This window comes from Mauremys mutica, chromosome 4, assembly GCF_020497125.1.
Source record: "Mauremys mutica isolate MM-2020 ecotype Southern chromosome 4, ASM2049712v1, whole genome shotgun sequence".
In the NCBI taxonomy this organism is placed as follows: Eukaryota; Metazoa; Chordata; order Testudines; family Geoemydidae; genus Mauremys; species Mauremys mutica.
Window position 1 is genome coordinate 63,433,053 of NC_059075.1, and position 17,813 is coordinate 63,450,865.

General features: G+C 40.4%; 1 protein-coding gene across 1 annotated transcript in view; it reads right to left on the bottom strand.

The window, feature by feature from the left end:
• ZNF106 (zinc finger protein 106) overlaps nt 1–17,813 on the bottom strand; it is a 70,576-nt gene that overhangs the window by 52,584 nt on the left and 179 nt on the right. The window contains exons 2-3 of the mRNA XM_045014818.1: nt 4,448–4,530; nt 3,038–3,099 (exon numbers count right to left, since the gene is read on the bottom strand). Of these exons, the coding sequence (XP_044870753.1) occupies nt 3,038–3,099; nt 4,448–4,501 (116 nt within the window). The 5' untranslated portion in view covers nt 4,502–4,530. The remainder of the gene's footprint in view (nt 1–3,037; nt 3,100–4,447; nt 4,531–17,813) is intronic.

The window sequence follows — 17,813 nt, forward strand, 5'->3', positions numbered from 1 at the left end:
AAAGATAACAGAGTGAGGAAGTGCTTTTTAAAAGCAGCACTGATGATTCAGAAGGGTAACAGAATAGAGATTAGAAAAATAAAAAAAAGAATGAACAGAGGAGTGAACAGGGAAGAGAAGGACAAAAAAAAAAAAGAAGAAGAGGGAATGGTGATGAGCAAACACCATTTTCCTCTGCACTACACCTTTTACTGTTAAGTGTCCTTTTCTCATCCAAATGGTGGGCTGAAGAAGTAATCAACCTTCCCCAAAGAGTCATCAAAAGTCCTCCCAGGCACATTTTCCCCAACTGGCAAGATGTCAGTTTTGTCATTGAAAGTCTGGACACCTTACATTTATTCACTACCACACTAGTAATTTACTCCTGAGGGCATTTTGTGCCCAAAAAAAAAAAAAAAAAAAAATTAAAATTCTGCACACAATATTTTAAAATTTTATTTGTCAAATAAATGTGGAGGCTCCAGCATGGCACTGGGGAGCACAGGTCACGGGCTGCACAGAGGTGGAAGATCACTATGCAGCTCCCCCCAGGACACGGACTCAGTGGTGAGACTGCACCAAACCCTGACACTGTGCAAGGACCCATCCTGCCCCAGAAACACCCCAGGGCCCTGCCCCTCTCTGTGGACTGGCAGGCTCAGCAAGGCAGGATCCAGGAGTAGAGGGACTTAGTGTGGGAGGATCCAGGTGTGGGTTAAGAGGGTTCTGTATGGGGTAATCTGGGTGCAGGTGACTCAGTGGGGGATGCAGGTGTGGCTCTGGATGACCAGGGGCTTCTGGGGGGGGCGGGTTTCTGGGTGCAAGAGTAATGGGACTCTGCAGGGGGGTTCAGGTGAAGTGGTTAGGGATCAGCGGGGGGGTCTGAGCGTGCGGGAGTGTGGCTCAGTGCGGTGGGGATCCAGGGGATCTTGGTGGGGTGGGAATCTGGGTGGTTCATCGGGACGGTCCAGGTGCACAGGGAGTGGGGCTTATCAGGGGACTGAGGGGAGGTTCTAAGTGTGGGGAGGGAGGGAGAAGCCTTGGTGGGACGGTCTGGGTATGAGGGGGTCTGGATGCAAAGGAGTTGGGCATATTGGGAAGCAGCAACCTGTACAGGAATCCCTCATCCTGCAGCTGAGGAGCAATGGGTGGTAAGCAGGGGAAGGGGGGAGTTTGCAGAGCTTCCTGCGACTGGGAGAGAAATCTGGGGTGGGTCTGGCCCCGGATGCTGTGCAGAGGAAGAGGAAGTCCCATTTTCCCCAGCCCAGCTGGGACCAGCAGCTGAGTCCGGCGCAGGGAAGGAGCCACCAACCAGGTCTTTCCCAGTCCTGCCTCACAGTCATTTACCTCTCTGTCAGCTGCCCTGGGCACTCAAAACATACTGCAGGGAAAGGTCATTTTTCTGCAGGGAAGCAAAGAAATCTGTGGGAAACAAATTCTGTGCATGTGCAGTGGCACAGAATTCCCTCTTTTTCCACTCAGCTTATCCAGAACACCATTAGCCTTTGAGAATGAAGGATCATTTGGATTTTAGGGGGTTATTTTTTAAATATACTGTAGGCCTGGCTTGACACAAGTAACTCGCCTAATTTCTTTGTGGGCATAATTGGGAAGGTGAATGGAATGTTAAGTTGTAAATAGGGTCTTGACAGGAAGTCTGTGCTAACTAAGATAAGCAGCAATACCTTGATGGAGATTATGGACAAGATAAACCTGGAATGTAAAGATCAGTTTCCATGTGGACAGCACATGGATAGAGAATGATGTACACGGATTGGTTCCCGCAAAGTAAGCAAACCAATCCAAAATATGTGAGATTTCATGTATAGCAAATGCAACATACATCTCTACCTTGATATAACGCTGTCCTCAGGAGCCAAAAAAAATCTTACTTTGTTATAGATGAAACTGCATTATAGAGAACTTGCTTTGCTCCCCCAGAGTGTGCAACCCCCCTTTTCCCCCCCAGAGCACTGCTTTACCACGTTATATCAGGGTAGAGGTGTATTGTGTAAAGGCATATAAAGGAAGAGGTTTGTCTGTGTAACTCTGGATGTGTGGTATGCCCTCTACCCTCTGCGATCAACTCAGCATAGCTTTGCTATATGTCAAATAGAGGAATGTGAGTGACGAAATCCAGAGTCAAACTGAATGTTTTGGATCCCAGGGAATTGGATGAACCGTTCTCCCAGAACTGGACAAGGTGTTCTGGATAAGCTGAGTGGAAGAGGTCTCAGAGGGAATCCCAATATAAACTTTTAAAAAATTCATATGGTATAAATACTTTATTTGAAGGTCAGAGGCTGTATGGTACAGTAAACAGGACACTGGGCTGGGACTCAGGAGAGCTAGGTTCTACTCCCAGCTCTGACAGTAACCTGCTGTGCAACCTTGAGCAAGTCATTTCAACTCGCTCTGCCCATTTCCTCTCCTGTCCATCATTCTAATTTAATCAGCTTGTAAACTCTTCAGGTGGGGAAAGTCTTATTATGTGCTTGTACAGCTCCCATCACAATGGGGCACTATTTAGAGTTGGAGCCTCTATGTACTAAATGTTTGTGCATTTCAGATTAAACGCGGGGTTGGGTACAAATTGGAATGTCTATCTCTAAACTTGCAAAGTCTTAATTATCCAGCACAACAATTTTTTTTCTTTTAAATAAAAAGGATTTTATTTATGATTCTATGATTTAGATTTTCCAGGTGATTTAACCCACCAGCATATTAGGCATTTGAATTTAAACTAACCATAGCAACATATATTTTGTAAGAAAGTAGAAAAATACCAAACTACAGCCCAAGCTAATAGTTGTAGCAAACTGTATAGTTTTAGGGAGAAATCCCATGCTCCTAACAGGGACATGTCCTCACGGCTATTAAGATCTTTAGTGTCTATTAGAAAGGCACAAAGAAATGTGATTTATAAAACAGTTAATTCTTAATCTGTCTTCTCCCTTTAAATTGAATTTAGCTTGCATGGGAAATAAGGCTATTTAGTTCCCCAAAAGTGTGACATGTAAACTGCACTGAAAGGCAGTTTGCATCATCATTCGCATACCTTCCTTTCAGATTTTCAAGTTCTCTGTGGTGAAGCATGCTTCTCATGTGCTCATCCATCTCCTACAAAAGAAAAAAAAAGCATAACTCATGATTCATTTTACTCTGCACGACGATATATTCTTCTCTAATAGGTCTTTTTTATCTCTTTTGAATGTGGTGTCACCCTGAGGAATTACCCGCTAAGCTTCCTTCCATAGGATTGATCTTTGGGATTCATATAGAAGGAGGCAGAGCTCCAGAAGGTGGATATAGAAAAGGGCACATGGAATGAGGCAAGGGCTCTGACTTCAATGTGTTCCACTCCTTTCTAGAAAATAACTGTACAACAATTATTTCTTTAAAAAACATTCCATAACATAAACTGTCTTAGTTTGGCTTTTTTTTAACATCCCTCCAAAAAAATCAGAATATTTACAACATTAGGGCTGCTTAACTCTGCCCTTGTGAGTGTATATGCATTATGATACAGTGTTACTATATATCAACACACACACTGCTTTGTTCTGCAGGACCTGTTTCATTCGGTGCGCATTCTACACAGAACTGAGACATGCATAGTGAATTGGTTTTGGATTTAAAACAGCTTTGACTCATTCACTGCAGTCATTGTATAACATGTTGCAAATGAGGCAGATGTCTGCTAGAAGAGGAAGAACACTCATGTTAAGGAACAGGAATGGGACCGGGAGTTCCATTTTCTTTTCCTGCCTAGAACAGACACACGTGGAAAAACGACCACCCTTCTCTCTCTGCTCTCAGATCCTCATTAATAAAATGGGAATAGCACTTTGTCCTTACTAAAATGTTATGAAAATAAAAGTAATTACTGTTTGTGAGATACTCTGATACTGCATTGATAAGCACTACAGGAAAGTCTAAGGAAAAGAAAAATTCCATCTACAGTGCAGGGTTTGGAAGACATGCCGTAAACAAGCCACAGCATATACTAAACGATGATGAGAAAATGAGCTGCCTCAATTGATAAACAATGTCCTTCTGACATACTGAAAGATGTAGGGACCCATCACAAAAACCAAAATATGATTGTCATAAGACACTCTGAATGCACAAGGGAACAGAATTAAGGCTGAGGAGGCTTCTGAGTGCTTGACTTACAACTTTCATACACTTTTTAATATAATCATACAAAAGATGACATTAAAACTTGAAAGCCATGGATATTTTTAACACTTAATGAGAATGTATATCCAGTACATGGTCACATTGAGGAAGAGGCTATCAGGAAGTACTGAAACAATTCTATTTCATTCAATAGACCTGAAGATCTCTATCCATTTCTGATACAAACAGCTATCTTTCTTAAAACAAAGGACACATTTCTCCTATGCTGCATATAGCCAGATTTCCACATACAAAGATATTAGCCTTGCAAATTTGTTTTTTTTACCTTTTTTGAGCTGTACACGATGTGACATAGTATGCATTTCCGTTCTCGAGCCATGACTACATTGGACAGCTCTTACCCCAAACCTGAAAACAGAAAAAGAGATCCTGGACATTGTTTCTTATCAGTCCAATTGTCTTAAATATATTAAAAATAAGAGCTCCGTCTTACAAGAACCATACTGAAATGTCCCCGTGTCTCCTCCCACACTTTAAAAAGCACCTCTCACACCTATGTATGACTTACATTTTCAACTGGCACATAATTTATTTTACGTAGTCATCTAAAGATTACATAGCCAAAAAAAAAAAAAGGATTGAGAGATCAGATTTTTGTCAAGCGGGGTTTGAAGCATTGAAAGCATTCATCCAATTAGCTTGGCAAAGAAGAAAGTCTATCAGTCTGGATGGTCACAAGAGAGATACTTAAGGAATTATCCTAAAGAGCTAAATGTACATAAACACAGGCAACTACAGATTGAAGAAAAATGCTACTTGCTAAATCTGTGTTTTTAAATATATTAAATGAATTTCCATGATAAAAGAAAATGTCTTTAATAACTAATTCGATCAGACATCATGCTCATAACAATCTAGGTTATAACAGATGGTGATAGATTTATTTATGTAATGGGATAAAACATTGTTCTCTTCTTATTCTCACAAGTCATTAAGTAACACTAAAGCAACAGAAAAAAAAATAGGAAGACAACTACAACTATTGCCCACGTCTAGATCAATGCCTGGCAAAAAGCATCCCTCATCTTAACGTGAAGAGAAATAGACAGGGGAAAGAAAAAATATCATGTAGTGTTGTGCTAATGCTGTCAGAAATACATAAATCTTGCAAACAAGACATTATTCAGCCATCTTCGAAGTATTGCTATTTTACAGATAAGCATTTCTATAAAGGCTAGTTTAGCCAAGGTTGCAAAATTCATAGTCATAAGTGACCCAATTTAACAGGGAATCTCCATCCATTATTCCCCAAACTCTCTTGACAAATACACAGTGCAGTTCAGAAATTATTATTATTTAATCTTACTCGATGACCACATTAAACCCTCATATCTGGTATGGCTTAGAAGTTTCAGGCAGATAGCTGGGTGGGGATAGGATGCACAATGAATCTTGGCTTTTGCAGTTGTGGGACCCAATCAAATGGCTTTGCAGGTGGAGCCCACATATGCCTGAACCAGCCCTGAGCAATAATTGCATTATAATTCAGCATTTCATGAAATTACAGGAAATTCAAAATATGGTTCCTTAACAAACTCCTCCATTCCTCTCAATTTAGTATTTTTCAGTGGATAACTATCCATGTCACTAACAGCTGTTCAGTGTAACCAAAACTTAGAATGGTCTCCCCATCGGTCATTTCAACCCTCAGTCGTCATAATGTAAAACGACTTTCCCTCTAAAAAAGAAAAACTTGGTCTGATCATACTGAAATAAATGCATGCGTGTATTTAAACATGTGAGACTCAATCATGAAGAGTACCAAGTATACCAGCTAGTCAGAGTGCATTACTGGTGTGCCACTCTTGCCTTTACTGAAATGTACATTTGCTTCACAAGTAAAATTAACACACATATGAAAACACTATCAAGTACAAAACCACTTTATTTGAATGATTAATGACTGAAAGACATTTAATATCTGGGATACTTTGTGTTGAAATAGGTACTAAAGCATTATCAGGTCTAGAGTTTAGCACCTCCGTATGGCAAAGTTTAGTGGAAAGTCAAACTGAATATGACTACTAGATGCTTGCATGCCAAATGCACTTGCCTTCATTAGAGGTCAAAGTGAACTTTCAGAACCAAGTATTTGGGCTTATTCTAAGACACTTTTAAAAATCTGTCCAAATTTTGTAAGTAACTAAAACAGCTAAACAAAATGTTACCACGCTTCTCAAAAGAAATTCAAATTTGGGCTGAGAACAATTATGCTTCAGTCCAAAATTTTTAATAATTTTATGGCATGTTAATAAGCACATGAGAACAGGAGCTCAGAATGGAAGTGCCTGATGAGCACACTTTCTACTACAGACGAGGCATTATTCATTGTAAGATCCAAGTGACAAAAATACAAACATCTCTTTAAAATTAAAGAAACTTACTTTAATATGATTATTGAAAAGCAGAGGTGCTAATCCTTATCCTGATTACAGATGGCTTCCTTCTGTCTAAGAATCTGATCTGCTTTCACAATATTCTTTACCAGTGCTACTTTGTAGTTTAATGGAATAATGTCCACTTGTGTTTAGGATATTGCTTCAAATTAGCAGAGCATGTATGGAATTTGTCAGACATTTGGCATGGGACTTTATAGGGACAAAGAGGTCAGTGGAGTATATGTGGCTATTGGCCCCAGGTAAGCATGTAACATTAAAATGACTTTTAACAAGCTTTTTTTTAAATTGCACCTGCTTTGGCTACTTAAAACATATCATGGTAACTATACACGATTACAGGAAGAGTTTAAGTCTCCTTCTAACTGCCCAATCAACTGGGCACTGCTTATTACAGAGTACTAAAAATACTAACTGATTTCAATTGCTATTGACTGTTGCTATGAAAGCACAAACAGTTTTGTCTCTGCAGAGAGAGACAGACTCTTGGAGCTGGAGCATTCAGAGAGGCTCCAGGGTCTAGGAGACATTGTAGGTGATTAGGAGACAGGAGACCCAACTTTTATTTCCAGCTCAGCCACTGACTCACTGTACAAACTGGGGAAAGTCACTTTCTTTCTCTTGCTTAATTTTCAACCATATCCTCCAACAGAACCTTTGCAAGACCCACCTTTCTAAAGTGCTTTGAAGTTGTGAAAAAGGTACAATAAGTTCAAAGTATTATCTACAGTAGTTTCCTTAGGCTTGGTCTACACTTAAATATTAGTGTGACATAGCTATGGCACTCATGGATGTGATACACCCATATGCCTGAGCACCACAGTTATGCCAACTTAACCCCTAGCATAGATACAGCTGAGTCAACGAAAAAATGCTTCCATCGACCTAGCTATCATCACTTGAGGAAGTGGAGTTCCTACAGTGATGGGAAAAATCCCTTCCATCATCGTAGGACACGCTTATACTATGGTGCCACAGACGCACCGATATAGTGCCATAGCGCAAACTTGGCCTTATTGGTTACATAACAGTGCTGAGATCCAGGGAGATCTTGGGTACAAATCTTAGCTGAGACATTTACTCCATGTGTAACTTCAGTCAAGACAGTTGACCTTCTTTGTACCCAAGTCAGCCCAGCTGTAAAGCAGTTAAAATAAAGAATCAAGTGCTCACTACTCCAGCACAAGCAGAACTTTCTATGTAAGTATGCTAATATTTTTTTTTAAAGGGAAAAAGATAACTGATACATTTTAAATACTAGATAACCTCCAGGCGTAGTCAGAGTCAATCATTTTTGCCTTGGACACCAGCAATCAACCGAATGGCTTCAGATATAAGATTATAAGAGTGGAAAAAGTGTTATGATACATCTCTACCCCGATATAACGCTATCCTCGGGAGCCAAAAAATCTTACCGCGTTATAGGTGAAACGTGTTATATCTAACTTGCTTTGATCCACAGAAGTGAGCAGCCCCGCCCTCCCAGAGCGTTGCTTTACTGCGTTATATCCGAACTCGTGTTATATCGGGGTAGAGGTGTACTATAAATAAAAGTCAATCAACCATGACCAAAAAGAAATCAGACATACATTTTTGTGAGTACTACCTGGGAAGGCTGGCTGTTTCAACAGCAGGAGGTAGTGCTCCTTTGCTCCATACACTTGGATTTTAGGGAAATACTGTTACCAAACTGTGGTTTAAAGAGGGAAAACATGCATTTTACCATCATCTGGGGCCATCTTAACTGTGATAAGCTGGCTCTGATGTGCCTGTGGCTTGCAGGTTTAAAAAGTGAGAGTGTGTATGAGTAATACAAACTTACTGAATCTACTAGAGCAAATTGTAGAGAATAAATCTCATAAGTGAAGAGTCTGGAAAACATTTCTGGCAAACAAAAACTGTCTAAATAGAAAATATAAGGCATTAAATTACTTCCTGCCATAATATTCATTAGCCTATAACTACTGCTCAGAGTCCAACCTTGGCAGATAGTATACATTAAAAATGTATGTCAAAGCTAAATTTGCTACAGATCAATGGCTGAGTATTCAGACTATATAAAGACACAGCTGAAGTGGAGTGTGAGGACTGCCTAACATACCAGCTGCTTGGAAATCCTCAGGACTCCTCAAAGAGATCTTTAGTTCAAGCTCCCACATAAGGACATTCATCTTTTAGACAGTCCTAGCAGATAGAACATATGTTCTATTGCTTGAAAAACCTGGGAGGCCTAAAAGTTCATCTCTGCAATGCAGATTGCCTTGGTGCTGTTCGCAGCCTATGGTAGGAAGGCGCAGAGTGCTTTTGCTAAATTAGTGACCCCACTCTCCCCCAGCAACTGATCACACAAGTTCTGTAGTCCAACTAGAGTCCCATTGCCTTCCCATCTCTAAGGCAACTGTAGTATTTGCAGGTACTATAAGAAATAGGAAGGGACAGGATTACAAAGAGGTAATCCACAACAAAGGGCTATGGTAAAAGTCTTAGGGAGAGAAGGGGGGGAAAAAGAGGTCCACTGCTGACCTTAGCAGTACTCTCAGCCTATTTGAGCAAGAGACTGCAAAAGGGCTGAGCTCGCATAAAGCACTGCAAAGAACTACTGCTCTGCTGCATCATATTTAGTTTAAAGATTGCTGCTCATCCGATTTCAGGTCACTCTGCCCATCTGCTCACAGTCACATAGAAGATTCTGTGAAGTAACACTCAGCCTTCAAAAATTTTATACTTCCACCTAAAATAGTATGGCAAAAGGGACATTGCCGGGCACCTTAGGCCCAAAATTCAGGTCCCTATAATTAAGAATTTATTATGCTTAATATTAATAGAGGTAGGCTTTTTTGTTTGTTTGTTTTAACTTAAGGAAGATGTTTGTTTGTATCTAAATATCCCCCTGCAAGGTATGCAGCATCAACACTGAACTACAGAGTTTGCATATTTAAAGTGTTATACAAAACAAATGAGAACCAAAAAGTGAAAACAGCTATACAAAATTGAAACTGATCATTTTATTTTCATTCTCCAAGCTGTCTGAAATGCAAAAAGAAAACAGATAGCATAACAGAATGTAAATTAGAGTTTCAAAGTTTTTTGTTTGTCATCTAAACTGTTACTAGCATAAATTTTCTTGCTTATCTAACAATATTTTAACCAACATGTCTGTTTAATAATATCAATTATTTAAGTATTGTAGATTGTGCTCTTCACCAACTCAGCTCTGAAACTCTGCATAGAGCAGTTTTTCCGTATACAGCAAGGCTCTCTTTCAGAAAATTTTTTTAATTCCTAGGGAGTCAAAATCTGAAACCTACAGCTGGACAACAAAAACTATGCATTCTTTTTTTAACTGAACCTTAAAGAAGTGTCCTCTAAATATACACTTTTGCCCAGGTTGCTGCGGAAATAGAGTACAAATTTAGAGTTTTGAAGCCCTGATGCAAAAGTAATGGACAAAAGAAAAGTGAATATTTTTTGTCAAGGGTGGATGTAGAAGTTTAATAACTTCAGTGTTAAAGAAATTATTTTAAAACATTTCGCCTCTAGCATCCAAGCCTCCATTTATTTTTAATATATTTATACTACAAAACCCCTTGTAGGGAAGAACTATTATACCCATTTTACTACTTGAGAACTGAGGCACACAGATTAAGTGATTTGCCCAAAGTCACAAGGGAAGCCTATTGTGGAGCATGGAAATAAATCCAGGTATCCTGAGTTCTAGGCATTCCAACTTCCAGGCTAGCAACCTAATTACTGAACCATCCCATCCTTCCTCTAGTATATATACACTTGTAACATTTTAATTTCTTTCCACATATCACAACTGTATAACTCATGAAACAATGAGCACCAAAACCCAAGATATTCAAGTTGTTTTGGGTAACTATAGTTTTATAAGATAACTGATATTCACCTATAAGTTAGACTGATTATGCCAGCATGCACTCAACTTGCTGTATGTTGGCATTTGATAATGTGTTTTTCAATATGTGACCAGCTGTGAAAACTAATATTGGGGAGTTTGATGCTTCTGGAAAGAGGTCTGCCAGTCCTTATTGTGAGGATTTCAATTATCCCTTCAGTCACAGATGAAGGCTGCATTATAATGGGCAAAATGGTGTAACAAGCATCCATCCACACCAGCTATTCCAGGCACTCAAGTTAGAGTTAAAAACATGCTTAAGTACCTTGCTGAACTGGGGTTTAAATGCACTATTCCACTGCAAGGAAAAGGGCCAGGTAACCATTTCATGCTATGGGTGCTTCTGCAAGGGCTTCCCTTATTTATTACAGATACACTTCAAGATCCCAGAAGTTTCAACACAAAAGTTAATAGCCATTAGTTACTGGCAATGGGTCCCTATGACCTTCCCTCAGTTGAAACTGAGAACATCTTAACAACTAGAGTGGATGGAATTTTCCAACATCAAAAGAAAACAAAAGCAAGATAAAGTGTGACAGAAGCCTGGTGCAATATGATAGACAACTCATGTCTATCACACTTTCCACTACATCTGAAAAACGTTTCATCTATGAAAGAAGTTAAACCATCTTTCAACACTAGTTTTCAAGAAAACCTTTGAACAGGATTTCTTCTCATCTGTTCCTGGCAATAGCTGTTTAGTGAAGAGGGATCTTGTATTTGGAGCAAAAAATTAGTAAAATTTAATGGAAAAAAATCAGTTACAACATACAAGGGGGGGAACTTCTATTAAACTGAGAAATTCCTTGCAATGTACAATATTTTCTTTTGTAATTTTCCTGTTGCCCTGCTAAAACTGTTTATAAAAACAAGAAAAACCCTGTATCACCACCTGGTGGCAGAATTAATCATAGACACTTCCAACTACTTGATGCAAAGAGACTTTTATGAATTTAAATTTGGCCCAAATATTCAATTTTGCAAAGACAAACTTTAATAAAACATAAGACCAAGGTAAATTGACTCAGTTTACCAATCTGTTAAATGGAGATTACAACATTCCTATAAAGCAGATAAATTAAGATCAACATTTGTACAGCACTTTGAATATGAAAAGCAATACATAAACGCTAAGTATTATTCTCAGTGATGTATATGGGAGTCTTATATAAGTTAAGATAGTTTGGTGGCCGCATAAGAGAAATATGGACTATAAAGTGAAATATATTTTGCTCAGAGTGATTCAGATATTAAGATACCATTAGTTTACAGCCAGCCACTGGTTTGATTCATTCTTGGCCTCTGAACTGGAAGCATGAGAATGGAACACCTCTTATTAATGAAATCTAACATGTGAAGTTAGTCTATATTGAGGGAGGGAGACATGTGGCAATGCTTAAAGAAGTTGTCTTTCACCCTTGTTAGACGTTCCAGCAGAGAGGCCATGGAAACTGAGTTACCCTCTCATAATCCTTCCAGTTCAGAGTTGAGGCATATTTGTGATGTGCCAGCATCCTAGAAATCAATTTGCCATGGAAAAAAAGAGGAATTTGCATTTTTCTGTTTAAAAAAAAAAAGTTTTTAGTTTTTAGATTTTGTGGAAAAATAAAAACATATTAACTAAATTTTACTGAAAGTACCAGTTTGCTTATTCAATGTATGCAACCTCCCACTCCTGGGGTTGATTTTTGAATGTGCTTTAAATTTACATAGCTAACCATACGCTAGTAAATTGCTTCTGGTTACTCAATGGCATATAGGGGTTCATATTTTAATGCATCTCAAATATGTCAGCCTCCAGACATAAGTAATGAAAGTTATGAAAAGATGCTGAAAACTTGAAAAATCGCCCCTCAAGACTTAGTTTGGCAAGGACAAATTTCACATTGATGGTAATGTGCTGTTTTGTACTGTATGCAGCAAGTCTGTAGATTACATTCAAAATCAGACAACTGTAGAACACATGAAAAGCACTAAACATATACTGAATGCAAAGAAATGAAAACAAGAGACTGAAACAGCAGGACCATCGACAACAGTAAACAATACACTGTGACTGGATCATTCTGTTAATTTTATTTTGTAATAATGACTGATGACACTGGTAGGCTTCGAACTTGCTTAAAAATTGTAAATATATCAATAAAACATTGTGTTCAACTGATACCTATATATATTGTGGCTAGGGAAACTAAAGTTCAGCGTTTCATTTTAATCATGGAAAAACGCTGATTCTTCTGTTTTTTTAACTGGAGAATTTGGGGCTTTTTAATAATAGAAAACTAGAATCCCTGGTGATACAGGGAACTACACTGCTGCTGCTCATGAGGCACCTGTTATGTAAACAGAGGTCATACCATATCCAGGGCTGACAAGCCAGAAGCAATCCCTTCAGCAGCACTAAGTTTCGGGGGGGAGGGAGAGTAAATAACAGCAAGACTAAAGGCAAGGTTGTTTAAAATGAAATACAACAGTGACAGCAAATTGCAGGCCCAAACTGACAAACACTTAAGTAAATATTAGGGCTGTCAAGTAATTAAAAATATTAAAACGTGATTAATCACACTGTTAAACAATAAGAATACCATTTATTTAAATAGTTTCGGTGTTTTCTACATTTTCAAATATATTGATTTCAATAACAGAATACGAAGTGTACAGTGCTCACGCTATAGTTATTTTAGATTACAAATATTTGCACTGTAATAAGCAAATACTCCTCTACCTCAATATAACATGACCCAATATAACACGAATTCGGATATAATGTGGTAAAGCAGTGCTCTGGAGGGCGGGGCTGCGCACTCCAGTGGATCAAAGCAAGTTCAATACAACGTGGTTTCACCTATAACGCGGTAAGATTTTTTGGCTCCCAAGGACAGTGTTATATCGAGGTAGAGGCGTAGTATTTTTCAATTCACCTAATACAAGTACTGTAGTGCAATCTCTTTACCATGATGTTGAACTTACAAATGTAAAATTATATAACAAAAAACCGCATTCCAAAACAAAACAATGTAAGACTTTAGAGCCTACAAGTCCACTCAGTCCTACTTCTTGTTCAGCCAATCACTCAAACAAGTTTGTTTACATTTGCAGGAGATAATGCCGCCCTCTTCTTGTTTACAATGTCACCTGAAAAGGAGAACAGGTGTTTGCATGGCACTGTTGTAGCTGGCATTGCAAGATACTTATGTGCCAGATGAGCTAAAGATTTGTATGTCCCTTCATGCTTCAACCACCATTCCAGAGGACATGCATCCATGCTGATGACGGGTTTTGCTTGATCACTATCCAAAGCAGTACGGACCGAAGCACGTTCATTTCAATCATCTCAGTCAGATGTCACCAACAGAAAGTTTATTTTCTTTTTTGTTGGTTCGGGTTCTGTAGCTTCTGCATCAGAGTGTTGCTCTTTTAAGACTTTTGAAAGCATGCTCCACATCTCATCCCTCTCAGATTCTGGAAGGCACTTCAGATTCTTAAACCTTGGTTTGAGTGCTGTAGCTATCTTTACAAATCTCACATTGGTATCTTCTTTGTGTTTTGTCAAATCTGCAGTGAAAGTATTCTTAAAATGAACAACACGTGCTGGGTCATCATCCGAGATGCTATAACATGAAATATATGGCAGAATGCAGGTAAAACAGAGCAGAGGACATACAATTCTCCCCCAAGGAGTTCATGTCCTCTGGAATGGCGGCTGAAGCATGAAGGGGCATATGAATGTTTAGCATATCTGGCACGTAAATACCTTGCAATGTCAGCTACAAAAATGCCATGCGAATGCCTGTTCTCACTTTCAGATGATGTAAATAAGAAGCAGGAAGCATTATCTCCTGTAAATGTAAACAAACTTGTTTGCCTTAGTGATTGGCTGAACAAGAAGTAGGACTGAGTGGACTTGTAGGCTCTAAAGTTTTACATTATTTTGTTTTTGAGTTCAGTTATGTAACAAAAAAAGTCTACATTTGTATGTTGCACTTTCACAATAAAGAGATCACACTACAGTACCTGTATGAGGTGAATTGAAAAAATACTATTTCTTTTGTTTATTTTTACAGTTCAAATATGTGTAATAAAAATATAAAAGTGAGCACTGTACAATTTGTATTCTCTGTTTAATTGAAATCAATATATTTAAAAATGTAGAAAAACATCCAAAAATATTTAATAAATTGCCATTGGTATTCTGTTTAAAATTAAAACTGATTAATTTTTTTAAATCGAGATTAATTTTTGAGTTAATCGCGTGAGTTAACTGTGATTAATCGACAGCCCTAGTAAATATATAACTTCATTCATGCAAGTGGGTCCACATGAATCACTTACAATAATAAAGATACTTAAATGCCTTAGTGTTTACAGGACAGGGATCTAAGGGTACACCTACAGTGCAAGCAAAAAAAAAAATCCCCACAACAGCAAGTCTCAGAGCCCAGGTCAATTGACTTGGGCTTGCATTATGGAGCTAAACATAGCTGTGTAGAGATTCCTGCTGGGGCTAAAGCCTAGAGCCCAAGCTCCAGTGCACGCAAGAATGTCTGCATTGCTACTTTTAGGCCTTGTCTACACTACAAAGTTTTGTCGGCAAAAAACAGGGGCTGCGTACACACTAAAAAGCTACATTTGGCAGCAAAACTCTGCTGTTTTGATGACAAAATAAAACCACCTAACAAGAGACAAACCTTTTTGTGGCCAAGTTAAAGTGACAAAGTGTCAGTGTGGACACTGTTTTGTTGACATAACTGGCTTCCACCAGTATCCCACAATGCCTGCTGTGACAGCTCTGCTCACTGTTTTGATCTCCGTTGCCCTGCAGGCATGTACTCCTCGCCTTTCAAAGCTCCAGGAAGTATCTGACAGATGAGTATTCTGCTTCCATTTGGGGAACAAAGAGCAAATCATTAACGTAGAATGCTCCTGTTCTTACCTGCACTAGGAACACAGTGGCAGGCAGGAAGGGGAGGTGGGGAACTGCTGTGCGACTTTGACATTCCTCAGAGCGGAGAGCTCACAGAGCTGCTCAGGATGCCACTCCTGGTAGCTGAGGAGGCTGTGGGAATCACAGAACCATAGACAGGCAGGCAGAGCAGGCTGCTTCAGGAGAGACTGCTATGCTGACCAGAGTCAAGGCCTGATGTTGGGGGGTATCCCCAACCCCATGCCTCAGGACAGGCCTGTCAGCCTGCTGTCTCCCCCGCCGCAAACACACCATTCTCCTCTCCTTCCGCCCACCCCACACTTCAGTTGAAAAAGCGCTGACAATCTACTAGGATGCCCCAGAAGATGGGACTGAGAAATCTGCCCCATGAGGCGTTACAAACCCTTCCCAAAGCACCCTGCGGTCAGTTGCACAGCGGGATAGCTACCACAGTGCACTGCTCTGTCAATGCAAGAACTGTTAGTGTGGATGCACTCTGCTGACACAAGGAGCCAGTGGTTTTAATTAAAGCAGCATAACTTTTGCCGACAAAACTTTGTAGTGTAGACAAGGCCTTAGACCGGGGTGGGCAAACTTTTAGGCCAGAGGGCCACATCTGGGAATAGATATTGTGTATCGGGCCATGAATGCTCACAGAATTGGGGTTGGATGTGGGAGGGGGTGCGGGCTCTGGGATGGGGCCAGAAATTAGGAGTTCGGGTGCAGGAGGGGGATCAGGGCTGTGGCAGAGGGTTGGGGTGCATGGAAAGGCTCAGGGGTGCAGGCTCTGGGCAGCGCTTACCTCAAGCGGCTCCCAGAAGCAGGGGCATGTCCCTTCTCCGGCCCCTATATGGAGGCGTAGCCAGGCAGTTCTGCACGCTGCCCCGTCCACAGGCACCACCCCTGCAGTTCCCATTGGCTGCAGTTCCTGATCAATGGGAGCTGCAGGGCCAGCGTTTGGGGCAGTGTGCAGAGCGGAGCTCCCTGGCTGCCGCTATCTATAGGAGCCAGAAAGGGACCATGCTGCTGCTTCTGGGAGCCGCAGGGAGCGGCCCCTAACGCTGCTCCCCAGTTGGAGCACTGGAGCAGGGTAAGCCCCAGGCCCTGCTCCCCAGCAGGAGCTCGAGGGCCGGATTAAAACAGCTGGCAGGCCACATCTGGCCTGTGGGACATAGTTTGCCCACCTCTGCCTTAGACCCATAGAGCTCACCCAAGTCAGTTGACCCAGGCTCTAAGACTCACTGCCACAGGGTTTTGGATTTATTTTCTTTTTGCAGTACAGGCATACCATAAGAATTTATCTGTGTTGGTATTTAGAGGAGGGACTCAAAGGAGCAGTGAATGGAGGAATGACAGACATCAGGAAGGTCCAACAACAGGACCGAACATCATATATCACACCTCAATCCCCTTCTCCTTCAAACCATTCTTCAGAACATATCTGGTCCATGAAGACCACAAATCCTAGACCTTCTTTGAAGGAAACAGTATCTCATGTGAAATAAAAAAATTCAAGAAACAAAAGAAGCCAATTAGCCAGAGAATAAATGAAGTCAGTTATAATTTCTTTCAAAACTACACTTAAAGGATTGATTGGCAGAGCAACTCCCACCGTGTGCGTGTGTGTGTGTCTCCTTACTATATGTTCCATTCTATGCATCTGATGAAGTGGGCTGTAGCCCACGAAAGCTTATGCTCAGATAAATTTGTTAGTCTCTAAGGTGCCACAAGTACTCCTGTTCTTTTTATGGATACAGACTAACACAGCTGCTACTCTGAAACTTTTACCCACAGTTCATATGTTTTTGAAGTTGAAATTCAGAAATATGCTGAAGAGTTCATAACAGAAATCAGAAGAGAAAAGTTCATGTGACATTTTAAAAAAAACGGAATTTTTTGTGGGGTAACGTATTCATAAGTGTAAGTGCTTACTTTAAAATGCAAAATCTTCCAAAACGCATCCTGGTGATATTTTGGCATATTACAAGAATAACATTTGCACACTAACGAGCTCACTCACTGAACATATTTAGACGCAAGTTCACACCTGTTTTCAGATGTGTGCCTACTTTAACTTAAAACACCTGTGTGACAGAGTGAGTGAGGATGGTCATAAAGGGGTGCGGCTACTACTGGCAGAGTTTAGCACCCAGCATGGCTCTCAGTGAGGAGTTAAAGATCTGTAAATGGGTGTTTGCTTTAAAACAAGTGAAATTCTACCCAGCCCAATAGCAAAAGATCAAGAGGCTCGGCGTTAGGAAGAACACGCTCTCTCTTTACCGTGCAAGAGCCGGCCCGCCCGGCCGCCCTCCCACAGTCACGGAGCCCACCGCCGCCTCCTATGCCTGTCTCCCCCGGCATCCCCGGCAGCCGACCGGATCTCCATAACCCG